The 12,483-nt window shown below is 47.2% G+C and overlaps 1 protein-coding gene across 2 annotated transcripts in view; it reads left to right on the forward strand.

Moving 5' to 3' along the window:
- The window catches only part of SPMAP2 (sperm microtubule associated protein 2), a 44,796-nt gene that overhangs the window by 12,229 nt on the left and 20,084 nt on the right, over positions 1-12,483 (forward strand). Inside the window, exon 3 of one of the 2 annotated variants that reach the window (XM_075611520.1) lies at positions 6,318-6,364. In XM_075611520.1, the coding sequence (XP_075467635.1) occupies positions 6,318-6,364 (47 nt within the window). Of the gene's footprint in view, positions 1-6,317; positions 6,365-6,403; positions 6,609-12,483 lie in introns of those variants that run through there. The other variant, XM_075611521.1, reaches the window with a different exon arrangement.

The raw sequence follows: 12,483 nt of genomic DNA on the forward strand, positions 1-12,483 counted from the left end.
AACTCTTCCTATAACTCCTCCTATTGCTCCCTATAACTCCTCCTATTGCCCCATATAACCGCTCCCTATAACTCCTCGTATTGCTCCCTATAACTCCTCCTATCACTCCCTATAACTCTTCCTATAACTCTTCCTATCGCTCCTTATAACTCCTCGTATTGCTCCCTATAACTCCTCCTATTACTCCCTATAACTCCTCCTATCGCTCCCTATAACTCCTCCTATCGCTCCCTATAACTCTTCCTATCGCTCCCTATAACTCTTGCTATCGCTCCCTATAACTCTTCCTATCGCTCCCTATAACTCTTGCTATCGCTCCCTATAACTCTTCCTATCGCTCCCTATAACTCTTCCTATCGCTCCTTATAACTCCTCCTATTGCTCCCTATAACTCCTCCTATCGCTCCCTATAACTCCTCCTATTGCTCCCTATAACTCTTCCTATAACTCTTCCTATTGCTCCCTATAACTCTTCCTATAACTCTTCCTATCGCTCCCTATAACTCTTCCTATAACTCTTCCTATAACTCTTCCTATCGCTCCCTATAACTCTTCCTATCGCTCCCTATAACTCCTCCTCTTGCTCCCTATAACTCCTCCTATTGCTCCCTATAACTCCTCCTATTGCTCCCTATAACTCTTCCTATCACTCCCTATAACTCTTTCTATCGCTCCCTATAACTCATCCTATCGCGCCCTATAACTCTTCCTGTCGCTCCCTATAACTCCTCGTATTGCTCCCTATAACTCTTCCTATAACTCTTCCTATCGCTCCTTATAACTCCTCGTATTGCTCCCTATAACTCTTCCTATAACTCTTCCTATCGCTCCCTATAACTCTTCCTATCGCTCCCTATAACTCCTATCTTGCTCCCTATAACTCCTCCTATTGCTCCCTATAACTCCTCCTATTGCTCCCTATAACTCTTCCTATCACTCCCTATAACTCTTCCTATAACTCTTCCTATAACTCTTCCTATCGCTCCCTATAACTCTTCCTATCGCTCCCTATAACTCCTCCTCTTGCTCCCTATAACTCCTCCTATTGCTCCCTATAACTCCTCCTATTGCTCCCTATAACTCTTTCTATCGCTCCCTTTAACTCATCCTATCGCGCCCTATAACTCTTCCTGTCGCTCCCTATAACTCCTCGTATTGCTCCCTATAACTCCTCCTATCGCTCCCTATAACTCTTCCTATAACTCCTCCTATCACTCCATATAACTCTTCCTATCGCTCCCTATAACTCCTCCTATTGCTCCCTATAACTCCTCCTATTGCCCCATATAACCGCTCCCTATAACTCCTCGTATTGCTCCCTATAACTCCTCCTATCGCTCCCTATAACTCTTCCTATAACTCTTCCTATCGCTCCTTATAACTCCTCGTATTGCTCCCTATAACTCCTCCTATCGCTCCCTATAACTCTTCCTATAACTCCTCCTATTGCTCCCTATAACTCCTCCTATTGCCCCATATAACCGCTCCCTATAACTCCTCGTATTGCTCCCTATAGCTCCTCCTATCACTCCCTATAACTCTTCCTATAACTCTTCCTATCGCTCCTTATAACTCCTCGTATTGCTCCCTATAACTCCTCCTATTACTCCCTATAACTCCTCCTATCGCTCCCTATAACTCCTCCTATCGCTCCCTATAACTCTTCCTATCGCTCCCTATAACTCTTGCTATCGCTCCCTATAACTCTTCCTATCGCTCCCTATAACTCTTCCTATCGCTCCTTATAACTCCTCCTATTGCTCCCTATAACTCCTCCTATCGCTCCCTATAACTCCTCCTATTGCTCCCTATAACTCTTCCTATAACTCTTCCTATTGCTCCCTATAACTCTTCCTATAACTCTTCCTATCGCTCCCTATAACTCTTCCCATAACTCTTCCTATAACTCTTCCTATCGCTCCCTATAACGCTTCCTATCGCTCCCTATAACTCCTCCTCTTGCTCCCTATAACTCCTCCTATTGCTCCCTATAACTCCTCCTATTGCTCCCTATAACTCTTCCTATCACTCCATATAACTCTTTCTATCGCTCCCTATAACTCATCCTATCGCGCCCTATAACTCTTCCTGTCGCTCCCTATAACTCCTCGTATTGCTCCCTATAACTCCTCCTATCGCTCCCTATAACTCTTCCTATAACTCTTCCTATCGCTCCTTATAACTCCTCGTATTGCTCCCTATAACTCTTCCTATAACTCTTCCTATCGCTCCCTATAACTCTTCCTATCGCTCCCTATAACTCCTCCTCTTGCTCCCTATAACTCCTCCTATTGCTCCCTATAACTCCTCCTATTGCTCCCTATAACTCTTCCTATCACTCCCTATAACTCTTCCTATAACTCTTCCTATCGCTCCCTATAACTCTTCCTATCGCTCCCTATAACTCCTCCTCTTGCTCCCTATAACTCCTCCTATTGCTCCCTATAACTCCTCCTATTGCTCCCTATAACTCTTTCTATCGCTCCCTATAACTCATCCTATCGCGCCCTATAACTCTTCCTGTCGCTCCCTATAACTCCTCGTATTGCTCCCTATAACTCCTCCTATCGCTCCCTATAACTCTTCCTATAACTCCTCCTATCGCTCCATATAACTCTTCCTATCGCTCCCTATAACTCCTCCTATTGCTCCCTATAACTCCTCCTATTGCCCCATATAACGGCTCCCTATAACTCCTCGTATTGCTCCCTATAACTCCTCCTATCGCTCCCTATAACTCTTCCTATAACTCTTCCTATCGCTCCTTATAACTCCTCGTATTGCTCCCTATAACTCCTCCTATCGCTCCATATAACTCTTCCTATCGCTCCTTATAACTCCTCCTATTGCTCCCTATAACTCCTCCTATCGCTCCCTATAACTCCTCCTATTGCTCCCTATAACTCGTCCTATTGCTCCCTATAACTCTTCCTATCGCTCCCTATAACTCCTCCTATTGCTCCCTATAACTCCTCCTATTACCCCCTATAACTCCTCCTATTGCTCCCTATAACTGCTCCTTATAACTCCTGATATTGCTCCATATACTGTAACTCCACAAGAGAGGGTTGGTATAAGAGAACCACTCGACCAAATGTATAGTAAAGTGAACTGTAATCAGTAATTAGATGTTGACTTTATAAAATAACAGCAACATAGTTAATTTGGCATAAAGATACAATTTGTAACCAAAAGAATTGATCTAAATTTCCTCAGATCTCACAACAAATTAATCAAAAATAAAAAAACTTTATTAGTCAAATGTGTGTACATAATATATTCAAAGTGACATTTTAAAACATGTGTGTGGTGAGATCTTGAACCATAGCTGTATACTCGCTGAATATCTGAAGGCAGATAGGTAAAGCCTTATCTCAGAACTAAATATTGAGATAGTCTGAGGGAATCCTCTATGAACAGTTAGTGGGTATACATCTGGAGTATAGCGTAAAGGTGCTGTATGGACCAGATACGTGACCTGAAGCTTCCTGATTGGTGTTCAACAGGTAAAGCGCTTATCACCGTAGTTAATACCCTGAAGTAAGTTCCAACCCGAATTTTAATTCAAGTGGTAAAGATTCTTTGCGCTGGTTGGTAGCAGCCTATGTAGAGCAGAGACATCCATGTAAATACATCAGTTATATTCCCTCATACCAATCAGCTGCATCGGCGCGTAAAACGTATTATCAGAGGAAACCGTTTGCACAATAGCATAGATGCCATACCCTGGTGCCTAGATGTTCAAAGTCCATGTTAATAAAGACTTAGCAGCATTCCTCGTCATACCAGTTATTAATCGGGTGCTCCACAGAATCATAATGACTTCAAAGACATATCTCTGTTAGTGATCGATGAAAATGATGGCAAGTCTGAAGAGCTGGATGTCAGTATATCAGTGAATCATTAAAGCGATATTGTGCCGGGCCGTATCTGTTCTGTCACATACAAACGGTCATAAAAGTAACTCATCGTATGTCCATACTCACACAAACCATTAAGTCTATATGTGTGAGCACAACATCTAGAGAAACTATGTTACAGCCGAGTAGCTGTACATAAAATCAAATGTCTAGTAGTTGCAACACTAGTGTGTAGCTGTTGGTTATCAGACGAATACATAGTAGCATTTGAGAGTGCACAATGTTAGTATCACCATACTACCAGTACACCGTGTTCAGTTCAACCGCCTCCGCAGAAAATCTCGACCACCGACGCCACCGTCGTGATGTCGCTAAAACCCAACGTACGTTTCACGTAATGGACTACGCTTCTTCAGGGGAGGAGTCCATATAACTCCTCCTATTGCCCCATATAACCGCACCCTATAACTCCTCCTATTGCCCCATATAACCGCACCCTATAACTCCTCCTATTGCCCCATATAACCGCTCCCTATAACTCCTCCTATTGCCCCATATAACTGCTCCCTATAACTCCTCCTATTGCCCCATATAACCACTCCTATAATTCCTATTCCTCCATATAACTACTCCTTATAACTCCTGATATTGCTTCATATAACTGCTCCCTATAACTCCTCCTATTGCTCCTTATAACTCTTCCTCTTCTCAATATAAGCTGATGTACACAGGAGGAGGAGATATTTGGGGGAGGGGAGTGACAACATGGTATTAATGCTCTTTGTGTGAATTTTGCTTGACACTTTTGTGTACCCAAATGTACCCCAATTTTACACTTGTTTTGACTGGTAAATATTTCATATTTTAAACCCAAAATGTTGCTTTAATTCCTCCTTACACTATCCATCTATAATCACATGTAGAAGTTCTGCTGGTTACACATAAATACCAGTCACCAGAGCTACAATTACACTGTTATTATTCTGAGCTGGGTATACATTAATGCTTATTATATTACATTTAATTACAGGCTATTAAACTCAGATCACCTACGGTGTACAATAAGGCTGTAATTACCGATGACCCCCATTAGCACACTTTTCAAATACAATAATACTGTGAAAACCCGTAATTATTATGTCCCTCTTATTTCTCTGGCAACTGCCACCTTTGTCATAGAACAAGGGTAATAATCTTACGTAGCCAAATGTAGCATTTTACATTCACATACAGTATGACACTTCTTATTTAGGGAAACATATATGGAACTTTAAAGTAAGAACGTCAAGTCACAGTACAGGGATTTATAAATACCAAATCATTTCTAGGCTTTTAGGATTTCTTTTTACGATACATATAAAATACAATACATATAAAAAAAAGATCCCAACCCCAAATACATATAAAAAAGACCCCCACCTCCCCAATACGTATTTTAAAAAAGCCCACCCCCCAATACAGTACATATAAAAATGATCCACCCTGTTGGCGGCCCAGCCTGCACTCTCTCCCTGTCACTGTCCCCTCTCAGTGACTCTCCCCTTTCCCTGTTCTCTCTAAGTCAGGGTTGTGCAAACTTTTTCCTCTGCGCCCCCTGCCTGCTCTTCCGCCCTCCTTATCTTGTCTCTGGTGTTCAGACGTAACAACGTCATGTGACACGGCAAGGGAACTTAAAGAGGCCTTCTGCGCGATACCCGGCATTTCATTTCAATCCCTGTGCTCCCTAAGTGACTCTTCTCTCTCTGTCACTGTCCCCTGTGCTTTCTCAGTGACTGCCCCCTTTCTGTCACTGTCCCTTTTCTCAGTGACTCCTCTCTCCCTGTCACGGTCTCCCTGCCCCCTCTCAGTGACGCTCCACTCTCTGTCCCCTTTCTCTGTGACTCTCCCCTCTCTCTGTCCCCTTTCCCTCAGTGACTCTCCCCTCACCCTTCTCAGTGGCTCTCCCCTCTCTGTCCCCTTTCTCTCAGTGACTCTGCCCTCTCTCTGTCCCCTTTCATTGACTCTCCCCTCTCCCTGTCCCCTTTCTCTCAGTGACTCTCCCCTCTCCCTGTCCCCTTTCTCTCAGTGACTCTCCCCTCTCTCTGTCCCCTCTGCCCCTTCTTATGTGATGGTCACTTTTCTGTGTCCCTGTCCTATCTGGCCTTTCTTTCTCTGTCACTGTTCTTTCTAACTTTCTATCTCTGCCATGCCTGTCCTTTTTGTGCCAAATGCAGGATATATGAGGTGACATCGAGGTGCATAAAACCGCCAGATCTATCACAGAAAATAAATCTTGTTGATTTCAACAGATTTGATTCCAACTTTGGTAAAAAAAAATAAAAAATTTGTCAACTTGTTTTTCCTAGCTTTGTCCCAGTTTTCCATTACCTGGGAAGCTCTGATTCCATAGAATATGTAACATCCTTGTGTATTGTCCCACACGTCTTGTGTGGACTGACTCTGCTTTTGTAATTACAGGAGATCCGTATACTGGGTGGACAAGCTCCATGCAGTGTCTTTTTGTGGTAAGTCGCAGGCTGCCTTACCATTGTTGCCTCTTATGATGTCATTTATGGCTCTGCCTGTGACAGGCAGAAATGCAAGATGAGCAAGGCGGGGCGCCTTAGCCCCCGTCACCCAACCAGATGAGGGAGCGGGATGAGGGAGCGCGGAACTCCCCCTCTAGCTCCTACATCCGGTCAGAAGTTGGATCCCATCGCCGACAGGAGGAGGAAGAGGAGGGAGCGTGGGGCCTCCTGACCAGCAGAGGTGGGTGTGTGGGGGGGGGAGGGGTTTGCACAGGGCTTCTGACGGGGGTGGGACAGCCAGAACAAGTGTCCCAAGCCCAGTGGCTGCGGGGGGCCCGGCGGCTGGTCATAGCAGTTGGGCCCAACCTCTCGTTGCCATCGGGCCCCGACTCTCCCAAGCTGCGGGCCTCCCACCACACTGACTGTCCCACGCTTCTGACGTCAGCGTGGCACCGGTCCTCCCTCTCATGCCGGTACGCGCCGGAATCTCATCCCAGCTTACTTCCGGCGCATGCTGACATCAGACAGGCCCGGGACAGTCAGTGAGAAGGGAGGCCCACAGCTGGGGAGAGCTGGGGCCTGCGGCAACTAGAGGACCGGCAGCTGGGCCTCCCACTGCCACCGGGCTCGGCCAGAGGCCTGACACCTGAGACCATCCTCAAGGTAAGTCTGTATATATATGTATTTGTTTTTTCCCATTATATGTGTTGGGGTTATTTGTATATGTATTTGTTTTTTTTCCCCATATGTATTTGTTCTTTTTTTAATATCTATTTGTTCTTTTTTATATGTATTTATCACACTGATGATACCCATTAAGGTTGAAACATGTCTGTGAATGGTTTCTCTGGCTTTGCATCTGATTCCCATGCTGTGCTTAAAAACTGTGTTAACAACGAGCATTAGCTTATAAGTGTTCCATGTAAAAATAGATTTCAGGCAATACGTGACACGGTATGCTCATCTGCATGTCATTTCCCAGAATCCCTTGCTGCAGTGGAAGCACTGTATGCTAGGTGATAATGGTGATCTTTTTATTTGATTTATAAATATATATATATATAAACTATAAAAATACTAAGTGCGCAAATTAAAACATTAAACAATAAAATATAGTAACAATTGCTGCCTAAGTGTTACACTATACACAATAGCAATATATATGGGGGAAAAAGGGGAAAACACAGGCGCAAATTGTTAACTAGACAATTAAAATATGAGCATTGGTAGACATTGTAACACCGCCGGAAGAAGAGATCAGTGTATCTCGAAAGCTCGCACAAATAAAAGCATTTCGTTAGCCACAGAACGGTATTGTTTTTTTATTTTTTGATTATTGAAGCTCAGCTAACACGGTACTGATACCTCTACATGTATGTATGTATGTATGTATGTATGTATGTATATATATATTAAAAAAAAAAAAAAAAAAAAACAGAGAGCGCACGCCCCATAGTGTAACACTGTAACATTTAATGTTGGGGAAGGGTGGATGGAGGGATTAAAAACACTCACAAGGTAAAGGTATATATTAAGCAATTTGTGATATATAATCACCACCAGGCATGTCCAAACTGCAGCAGGGAGTCCAAGATTCGCTGGAATAGGTCACTCAAACAGCGCTGTCCCTCCGGTTCACTTGAAATCTTCCAAAGTCATTTGGTATCAGAGTTGGCCTTGAATTCACTGAATGTGCTCCCCGGCCGTAAAGCACACAACGTGATGACGTAGTGTCGTAGGTTACGTCCCTGACGCGTTTCGTCGCAACAAATGCAACTTTATCAAAGGGAATGTCCCTGAAAAGATTAACACTGTTTAAGTACTGGAGGGTCCCAAAGTTTGATTGGTTGATGGACTAAATGAAAATCCCACCCCTAAATCTGATGGTAGCTATGGGCTTGTATGGTTTAATTTACCCAAAGCTGTTCAAATTAACTATTTGTTGTATAGATTGTTCTAAAGGTATAAATGATTCATGGGATAGATAGACTCTCCAGTAACATAACAGTGCTATGACACAAGATAATGATATATATATACACACACACTGCCTCAATGAGTATAGCATACACTATATAGTTGATGAAATACCAAAATATAAGGATATATATATATACAGTGGTCGACAAATCACCAAAAAATCTACTCGCCACCTAGTACCAAACGTGTGCTGCTTGGGCCAATAGGAGCTTGCCACGATGTTAAATCCACTCGCCCGGGGCGTGCAAATGTATAGGTTTGTTGAACACTGTATATATACATATACATACACACACACATTTGGGTGGGTTTTATATGTATTTTGTGTTTTTTATATGTCTTTGGGGGTTTTCTTATATGTGTAACGGGTATTCCACCCCACCCAATCACATATACAGTGTGGGTGTGTAGAACATACGGTGTTACCAGGTGTGGTGCGTTACCTGTTGGCTCACAGGAGGGCTGAGCTTCCGCCACGGGGAACCTGGGGCAATTATATTAGGGTAAGAGTAACCTTATACTCGGTGCAGCGCCTCCACCTGCGATGGCTCCCACCATAGGGGGAGTGGTTCCTCGCAGGACAAATACTCACACACCTTAAGTATGGTAACTAAGAACGTTTACTTGGGAACATAAGAACAGCATACAACACAAATAGAATATCTACGGGTGTCCCTCTCTAGAGGAGACACTGAAAAGGGCATCACGCAGAACATTTCCCCAACACCAGGTGATCCCACCCAGTGTCCAGTAGTTCCCACCCAATGTCTCGCACTCTTGGAGAGAATGTGGATGACTGCGCAGTCACTATTAAACTCAGGGCCCATTGGTGCACTTGTGGATTTGATAGTACCTGCCCGAGCTCTCCTGTGCTCGGATCTCCAACTGGCTTCACAAAGGATCCGGCGACCGAGGAACACCGGAACCACCTCCAGGGCGATCCCACCCGGAGGACTGCAATAGCCGCAATGAAGAACTGCGCCCACTCGCTGCACGGTGGCGCAGCGTCCGCTGTGTCTCTATATGGGGTTCCTTCTGAACTACAGTGACACGCACTATACTATAGGCCGTCCCTACAGCACAGCAACCTGTAATGGCTTTGGGGAAAACTCCTAGGGCCTACGGGGTAGCCTATCTTATGCAGGGGTCCCTGACCCCCTGCACCTGCACTACCTCTTCCCGTACTACCCGAGTCCCCTCTGCCTCACTTTTAACTAACTGGTCCCAGCGCCTGCAGCAACAAGCTGTGACCCACTGGATGCTTGCAGCCAACGTGCTGCGCAACACTGTGCGCTGAGCACTGACAGCCGTGACCCTGACTAGACAGCACACTAACACTAAGGGCAGCGTCCCTATCTTGGGCCGTCCCTTATCAATTACCCCACTAGCCTCTTGGTGAGTTGGGGCCTACCTGGGATGTGGGGGACCTACCGCGGTGCAGAAGCTTCACTCGCTCCCTGCCCCCTTCCTTCCCTTTCTGTTCCCAGCTCCAACTGCTGTAAGTGACAGGGTCCCTAACCTGAGGGCTGTCCCTGGCAACACTCACTCCACTGGGCGACTCAGAGCTAACTTGGGCCTTGGGGGCTGCTGGCCTAGTGCAGGAAGTCACTGACTCCTGCACCCTACCTCCTTCCCTTGGCTGCTCCTGGGTCTGACTGACTGGTGTGGTCCAAGCCCGCGAAATGTATCCTTTTCCTTCTGCCAAGTCATTCTCCAGCCCTATTGGCTCCCTGGTGTCATGTGGCTCTGCCCCTATGCACCCTGGGAGCTGGCAATCCTGTACTGCGCATGCGCGAGCAACCTGTGGGCCTCCCGCTCTATTTGGCTCCTGCGCATGCGCAACCGCACGGACAATGGCGGCGCCCTGCTTCGCTAGCCGCCAGGACCCTAACAACACGACAGCGGCCTTAGCAACGGCCCGATTGCATCCCAGGCAACCAGCTGCATACCGGAGGAGACGCGCTGCTCCTTGCTCCGGCCCCCACCCTTGGAAACAGCCGTCGGGTCCGTCGCTGGCTCCGGCGGCACCCGCGACCACGCTGCTCCAAGGGAGGGGGGTCTCCACGAGCCACAGGAGTTCCAAGCTACACTCTCCCCCTGGTGAAAAGTCCAACGTCCCCGCTTGGGGCACGACATCACACGGCACAATTTTTATATAATCAAAATGCAGTGCATAGAAAATACAACTTATCATTTCGACTTTACATAACAGGGTACATGACAATTCACATACTATACCCGAGACTAGCTGAGACTATTTGTGTGGTGCTCCTAACTGATCATGTGGGGGTACCTCACTTTTGCATCCGTGAGCCTCCCCCAGAAAAACCTCTTGGAGAGTACGCTCTGGGGTAACAGTCACTGGTTCCGTACTACTTCCTCCCCCTGGTGGAAGGAATAGCACAGTGTCTCTTGGCCAGACCTTTACCCGGCCATCGGCGGCAGGGATGCGGTAGGCGAGGAGGTCTTGACCTTTTCCTCGGTCCACCACATGGCGGACAGAGCGCTCCATGTTGCGCTTAGAGGAGGCAAATCTCCCTAACTCCTTCTCCGTACAGTCTTTGTCCCTACACACTTGCGAGGTTTCCACTGGGAAACGAGCAATGGACAATGTCTCTTCAGTCACAATCTCGGTGTCACCTGGCAGGGGGTAAAGGGTAGATATCTTACCACTGCGGTGATTCCCAGTGGCCAGCAGGTCCTCGGCTGTCTTGAGGCCTGTCCACAACACTTCTGGGACAGTCCACTCACTGTCTTGAAACTCGGGAGCGTTGGATCCCAGTACTGGGACCATTTGGGTTGGAGCGCACGGCTCTCACTCAGATCAGGAACCTTAATTCTGGCCTTTTTCACGGTCACCTCCATCGGAGCCTGAGGGGAGTTAGTAGGTTCCTCACCGCTCCGCTGGCTTGCGATGGGCTTCTCTTCATCTGAAACACTGTCAGGTAGGTAGGGGTCCACTCGCACCACCGGACAGCTACCTTCTAAGGAGGACACATCCGCCAGGGCGCGATACAGAGGGGAGTCATTCGCCCTGGTGACCAGACTTAAGGAGCTATCATGCTCCGCGGTCACCTGGAGGCTCACCCCCAACACCCCTGGGACAGTCGACTCACCCTTGTCGTCGTTCGGTACGGATCCCACACCTGGGACCGATGGTAGCTCTGTAGGCTGGACTGGACTTTTTAGGGCACACGGGCCCACAGCAGGGTCCGCAACATCCGGATACACCTCCTCTAGGGCATACGGGCCCACAGCAGGCTCTGTATCCGCCGAGATAGTTGGTTCGATGATTTCACTAGAGTGGTCCGCCGGCAGGCGCATCACCACGAGCGGTTGGTCGCTGAAATCCCCAAAAGAAGATGGGGTATAGACACCTTACCCTGTGATTCCGGAATCTGCGAGGCTGGGCTCTGTGGGTCCTGCTCTACCACTAGGATATCCCTTTTGAGAGGGTCTGGAACCGGTTCTGCAACATGGTTTTGGACAGACTGAGTAGCAGTGTCCCTCACTTTTGCAGAGGGGTCAGGCTTCCTCGCTTCTTCCTCAACTGCATCCGTAGCCTGGGGTGTAATAGGCTTCAAGAACCGCACACCGCAGCATTTACATTCGGGCTCCCACGCCAGTGCACCCCTAGAACAGTCACAGGTGGGACTAAAACACTGTATCCCCGGTTCTCCGCCTACCTCAGTCGTCTTGTAGTCTAGCGGTAACTGGGACATGTCAGCTCCCTTGTCATAGGCTTCTTGCAGGCAGGGGCACATTAGCATAAGGACATCTATTCCTGACGCTCGCCAGGCCACATACACATTGGGGTGTATGTCCTGACAGTCTATCTCTTCCTGATACATCATCTCATCCTCAGAGAAGTAAGAGTCTATTACTGCATCCACGTAGGGTTGAAGATCACAGTGCTTGCTCCCCCTGGTGGAATCTGAAGGAGGGGCAGCACACTCTTTCAAGGAGTGATTCTGGCTCTGCACGGCGTCACTCAGTTGGCGGGGGTGGGGCTTAGGTTTTCCCGCCAATCCCGGCAAGTTTCTTCGACCCAAGTTAGTGCAGGCTCGCAGTCAGTAGCATGTGCGCTCTCCTGCTTTGGCGGGAGACGCCATTTGGCTGGGTCTGCGTAGACTAGG

The sequence above is a fragment of the Ascaphus truei genome, chromosome 8, assembly GCF_040206685.1.
Source record: "Ascaphus truei isolate aAscTru1 chromosome 8, aAscTru1.hap1, whole genome shotgun sequence".
In the NCBI taxonomy this organism is placed as follows: domain Eukaryota; kingdom Metazoa; phylum Chordata; class Amphibia; order Anura; family Ascaphidae; genus Ascaphus; species Ascaphus truei.